At 43.2% G+C, this 6,201-nt stretch overlaps 1 protein-coding gene across 1 annotated transcript; it reads left to right on the top strand.

The window, feature by feature from the left end:
- The first annotated feature begins 242 nt into the window (after positions 1-242).
- On the top strand, positions 243-2,402 carry LOC127569785 (heart- and neural crest derivatives-expressed protein 1-like). The gene is made up of 2 exons (XM_052014678.1): positions 243-1,168; positions 2,304-2,402. The coding sequence occupies exons 1-2, from the start codon at positions 683-685 to the stop codon at positions 2,400-2,402; spliced, it is 585 nt and encodes a 194-aa protein (XP_051870638.1). The 5' UTR covers positions 243-682.
- The last annotated feature ends 3,799 nt before the right edge of the window (positions 2,403-6,201 follow it).

Here is a 6,201-nt window from a genome sequence, read left to right as displayed (position 1 = left end):
TATGATTCTATAAAAGACACTTGGACAAGGACGGGAAAGGTTTTGAGGGATATGGGCCAAACGCATGGAAATAGGACTGGCTCCAATGGAATCTCTGTTGGTCTGTCTCCATGCCTTATAACTATTAGTTTATGTCAGTGTTAATGTAAATTTTACTATAGTTCTGACTAAAGACATCGACGTTAACTCTCCATATATGTTCCCTGACCTGCTGAATATTTCTGGAATTTTCTATTTTTATTTTGGATTTCCAGTATCTATAGTTTTTGTTTTGCCTTTTTGTGACTGTTACTATTTTAGATATTCTTCAAAATATTCGCAGTGGAAAATTATCGGTGAAGAATAAAATAATTGTTTTAGTCTTTGTCGAATTGTCCTGGATTTACCAGTTGGCTCTCGCTCGCTGCATCTTTCCCAATGCGTGTTTCGATGCCCACCCAATTACTTAAAGTCAAAGATTTGGTCTCCTCCCCTTCGCCCCGTCACTTCACGATGCAAAGCTGTTATCGAACGGACAGGGAAGGTTACTCCCTTTCCCAGTTTGAGGTCAGACTGTTTTAGGACGTCGCAACTCAGACACTGAACGGAAAGGTGACAGAGAATTCGGAGAAAGTTGGAAGAAGTGAGTGACGATGCAGCCTGTTAGAAGCAGGTAGACGCACATTTCTTCGCCGTGAACCGAATGGAAACCATGAACGTCGTTGGCGGTTTCCACCATCACCCCGTCGTGCACGAGGGCTTTCCATTTGTCCCAAGTAGTCGTTGCCAGCAAGACCATCCGTTTCTGCAGAGCTGGTTCCTAAATCAGGGAGCGCTGTCCCCCGATTACTCCAACCAGCCTTCCTACAGCCCCGATTCCGGTGTTAACGGAGTGCTCCCGGATCCCGCCCGTCCGGCACCAGGACACCGCCGAGGAGCAGCCGTCCCGAAAAAGGAACGGCGCCGTACGGAAAGCATCAACAGCGCCTTCGCAGAGCTGCGCGAATGTATTCCCAATGTCCCGGCCGACACTAAATTATCCAAGATCAAAACGCTTCGGCTGGCTACTAGTTACATCGCCTACCTCATGGATACTCTGGCAAAGGACAGTCAGGTCGGCCAGACGGAGGCTTTCAAAGCGGATCTGAAGAAAATGGACAACAGAGAAAACAGACGCAAACGAGAGACGGTAAGGACTCGAAGCGCCCGAGAAATAGAAACGTCGTTGTTATTTATGTGCTTATCGGGACTTGAATGTTGATGCTTGTTAACGGAAGTTTCAAACAGCACGTTTAGCGACATTAACTGAAACCATTTCGCATGGAATGCACGTGTTTGGAGTAAAGATCTAATAAACAGTAGCGAGTTGAATGAGGTCGTGCTTACAACCTCCAGGGTTTGTTTGACACCCAGTTTTTCCAGAGTGTGGTCTGAACTGCGCTCAGGGATAATAAACCTGATTCTGAAAAGCAACAACGGTGCGGCAAGTTAAAGTGCGAAAGGCTAACGGAGCGGAACCGGCGGCATTGCCACCGCGGAACCAGCAAACCGACTTCAGCAAAGGGCAACGGCCGGAAACCGAATGCGTCTCCGACGCTCCGAATAGTTAATGTGATCGAAGGAAATTAGGATTAAGCATGTTATACAATTTCTAGAACTTTACACGAAAAACTTAAATTTTTCATATTTAGTGAAAAGCTCAACGGCGAAACTGAATTTCACCCTTTCTACTGGCCAGTTCTCAATAAGCAAAAGTAACCTAAAACCCAGTCCACTTTACGGAATAAATTGAGCCTCACCAATCCAAACTATTTTCGGAAACCAATTCGTTGTTGTTTTCTCAACCCGTTCACCTCGCTGTTTTGCTGATAATTGGAAAGAAGACTTTAGTCGCTGTAGAACTATTGATCCCAATTACTATAAACCTGTGAGTGGATAATTCGTTTTGACCTCTTCTCGATGCAAATTAATAGCATAAGAATTAGGAGCAAGATTAGGCCAGTTGATTTTTACGCAAAGTTCATTATCATTGAACGAATTTTCACTTATTCGCTGACTGACCCTGTCATTTACCCACCAAGCCACAGTCCCCATCGAAATGTATTTTAGGTTCGATATATGAAAATTTGGAATTGATAGCGCAGGCCATTCGGCCCAATTGATCTCTGCTGCCAATGAGCTTCCTCTCACCCTAACCCTAACCGTAATCATTTATTTCCCTTCTGCTGATGTTTGGTTCTCCTCGGGGGCATTAATGCTACTAAAATATTGCAGATACTTGGTGTCCGCTTGCGCCGATAAAAACCTTGTTTTCTTTAAACCAGAAGGAAGCAGTGAACGTATCCAGAAGCAGCGGTGGAAAGAGGATGAAGGGAAGGACTGGTTGGCCGCAGCAAGTCTGGGCTCTAGAACTCAGCCAGTGAAGCAGCACGTAATATTGCACATTTCGTTTCCCTTCAGAACCCGAGGACCCAAACTGAGCAGCGAGTAGTACCGATGTAAAAGCGCACTGTTAAATATGTTAAAATGACAATGAAACGAGAAATGATCCTCTCTAATCTACATCCGAAATTCTCTGAAACCTGGTCATTACTCGGTGAAGGAGGTCCCAATGAGTTGAATAACTTCAGAAAGTGCCTAACGGGATCAGGAACTCTGCCCACCGAGGAATTCGACTCAAATATAAACATCGGCCCAAGCAGACCGAGATTTCATTTGGTTTCCAAAATTTTTAGTGAGGCAGGGATCAGAATTGTAATTTCTTCTCCCGTCACGACCGACATCATTAATGTGCGATTGACAACTGCACTTGAATAAATCGTCCATTTACAATTCTATACAACGGCATTTGTAAACATGCTAAACCATGTTAGCGGCCCGAACGCTTTGAGGTGGGGCTCCAGTCTTTCAAGATTGTAGATCTGCTCGGAACCTCCAGAGTTACATTTCCAGTAAAGGCCGCTTTCAACAGACTCTTTCAATCCAATCCCGGTCCATCGAGTTTAAGTCCCGGAGTACCGGTGGGTTGAATGGCCATTCTGTTCGGAAAGGGGTTGTTGGTGCATGTGACCAACCTCACACTTAACATTTCCATTGACCCTCGGTCTATGCATTAGAATTGCGAGACCAAGATGTAATGAACACGTGAAATGCACTTATGAGGGATTCTACCACTGCTAGACTTTGGTAAATAAAGAAGCTGTTCGCGGAGCACTGCTCGCTCTCATTAATCTAAATGGAAAGGGGTTTCGTTCGTGCCTGGCCGACAACCCGAGATCCCAATGGTCGCGGACACGACGGTCTGGTCAGGACACGAGCAAAACATTGATTCCAGTGGTTATAGAGGGGTGTCTATACGTGAATTGTGTTTGGTTCAAGCTTATCATTGAACTCCAATCAGATATAACTAGCTCCTGTTGATATTATCCCCACTGTCTATATAGAGTATATATATATAGAATGTTCACAGTATAGAGTCTGTTCCAGTAATATTGTCCCGCTGACATTCCAGCTCCCCTTGGCGCCTTGAATTGTGATAGTCTCATTGGAATTTCCAGTTAATTTCCAAATAATCCTCAAATTGAGCCACTATGCGAAAAACATCCTTGAATTTAATGCGCCAGTCCTGTCTGAATACCAGAAGTTGGATTGGTTTGGGTGATTCCGAAAATGACCATGTATTTTTCAAATGTCGGTAGAGCAGCCACGGTAAGTAACCGGGCCGCGGCACTGCACTTGTTTGAATCTCAGCATTCAAAGTTTCAGCTGATTCAGTCAATGTTGAGGTCTATTGGAAGCATTAACTACAAGAACTTGACATCACCGAGCTTTTAGTATTTATGTTTCGTCATAAAAGTCAGTAAAAGAAACATGTAATGATAAATTATAATAAATATGCTGAAAATTATGAGTGAGACGACAAACCAGTGTCTGGTTTCAAATCACGCCGCGGAGCGGAGACCTCGTTACAATACAAATCTTTGAGTGTTGGGACATGGGCACAGAACGATCCATTGACACCATTTATTGCAGACAACCCACTCACCAGCAGTGCCTATGGGCTGATATAACCCAGCCCTATAGTTCAGAGTTAGTACAGTTATCACTGTTGCTGAATTTTTTTAAAATAAAAAGGGAACATAAACCTGTAAGAAGTCTAGAAGGTAACAGTCTCTTTCAAAATAAGTTGCTTGTCAGAGTGGCAAAGTCACGCACAGTAAAATATTTCCTATCTTTCATCTAGAATTGTAATGTTATTATTTATTATAGCTTATCCTGAGTGAAAATGATTATGGCCTTACCCCACTTTTATCAAAAATAATGCTAGTTAGAACTGATGCAACAGCTTTTGGAATCATTGGAACAGGAGGCTGTTTAGTTTCTGGAGCTTATCCAGATTCAGGCTGATCTACCATATTATTCTATCAGTGGAGAATTTCCACATCAGCCCTTAGTGCTCATAGTTAAAAAAATCTCTCAAATTTGAAAGTAACAGTTTGCCCTGCATTACTCACAGAAGAGACTTCCAAATTTCTAACAGTGCCAGGAATTATTTCTTAACTTCATTTCTGAAAGGCCTGTCTTGTTATTTGAGATGAAAATGGAAAAAAAACTGCAAATCTAGAGCAAGAACATAAAATGCTGGAAGCACTCAGCAGGTCAGGCTACATTTGTGGGAAGAGAAAAAGAATTAATGTTTCAGGTCCAGCACCCTTCTCCAGAACAGGGAAGGAAGCCAAGAAGCTCGTTAAGCTTTGGGGAGTGGGTGGGGGGGGGGGGGCGGCGAGGGATATCTCTGATAGAGTAAACCGGGTGACCATGGAGATAAGTATAAACAAGGTTATCTGATTGAAAGAGAGTATTAGCTATAAGGAGAGTTTGGATAAACTGGGATTGTTCTCTCTGGAGTGTCAGAGGCTGAGGGGAGACCTGTATAAAATTATGAGAGGCAGAGATAGGGTAAATTGTCTGAGTCTTTTTCCCAGGGTGGAAATGTCAAATTCTAGAGGGCATAGTTTTAAAGTGAAGGGGGGAAAGTTTAAAGGAGATTTGTGAGTCAAGTTTTTTTATGCACAGGAAGTGGTAGGTGCCTGGAATGTGCTTCTGGGGATCTGGTGGAAGCGCACATAGTAGTTATGTTTAAGAAGCATGTAGACAGGCACATGAAAATGCAGGGAATGGAGGGATATGGATCACGTGCAGGCAATTGGGATTGGTTAAATTGGCATCATGGTCGGCACAGACATCGTGGGCTGAAGGGTCTGTTATCGTGATGTACTGTTCTGTGTTCTATAAAAGAATATAGGAGTTGCAAAATTCAGAGCAAGAAGGTGTGCCTGACAGGTCCGGCTGGGCATGTGCTCCACCTTCAGAGAAAAAAATAAGAAAAAAGGAGTTAAAAAACAGACATGCTGATGGACCATTTATACAGATAGAGAAATCAAATTTTCTGAAGTTGTAGAATTCAATATTGAGCCCAGAAGGCTGCAATGTGACCAGATGGAAGGTGAGGTGCTATTCCTCAAGCTTGAGTTGAGCCTCATTGTAACAGTTGAGAAGGCCAAAGAGCCCCATCCCACTGCACTTGGCTGATGCTAATTACTTCTGGTATTTAAGTGATTTGTATAATCTGGGGAAGCTAAGGGATACATGTGAAGTATGGGATTAATTTAGGATCGTGTAAACAGGTGCACAATGGCCAGTGCAGACTTGCTGGGCTGAAAGTACAGGGCAAGCCTTTTTTTACACAGAAGAGTGGTAGGTGCCTGAAACATGCTGCCAAATGTGGTGGTGGAAGCAAACACAATGTTGTGTTTAACAGGCATTTAGGAAGGCACGTGAACATCCAGGAAAATGGAAAGATATGGTTTATGTACAGACATTATGGTCAGAACAGATATTGTGGGCCAATTGGCCTGTTCCTGTGCTGTACTGTTCTATGTTCTATGTTTCCTTTGGCTGAGAAGTCTGGAACTAGGGGTCACAGTCTCAAAATAAAGGGGAGGCCATTTAGGACTGAACTAAAGAGAAATGTCTTTATTTAAATTGGTGAATTTTCAGAATTCTGTACCTGAAGGCTATGGAGACTCAATCATTGACCATTCAAAACTAAAATCATAAAGGAATTCAAGAGATATGGAGGTAGAGCAGGAAAATAACATTGAAGTGGAACATCAGCCACGATCTTGTTGACTGGTGAAGGCGGCTTGCTCTGATCAAAGG

The sequence above is a fragment of the Pristis pectinata genome, chromosome 4, assembly GCF_009764475.1.
Source record: "Pristis pectinata isolate sPriPec2 chromosome 4, sPriPec2.1.pri, whole genome shotgun sequence".
Lineage (NCBI taxonomy): Eukaryota > Metazoa > Chordata > Chondrichthyes > Rhinopristiformes > Pristidae > Pristis > Pristis pectinata.
The sequence above is the reverse complement of the archived record's forward strand: the minus strand, read 5'-3'. Positions and strand labels throughout refer to the sequence as shown.

Excerpts from the sequence above, each read along its gene's own strand:
- LOC127569785 (XM_052014678.1), top strand. The coding sequence starts at position 683 with ATGGAAACCATGAACGTCGTTGGCGGTTTCCACCATCACCCCGTCGTG. Across the intron at positions 1,169-2,303 it reads ACAGACGCAAACGAGAGACG|AAGGAAGCAGTGAACGTATC; the intron begins GTAAGGACTCGA and ends TCTTTAAACCAG.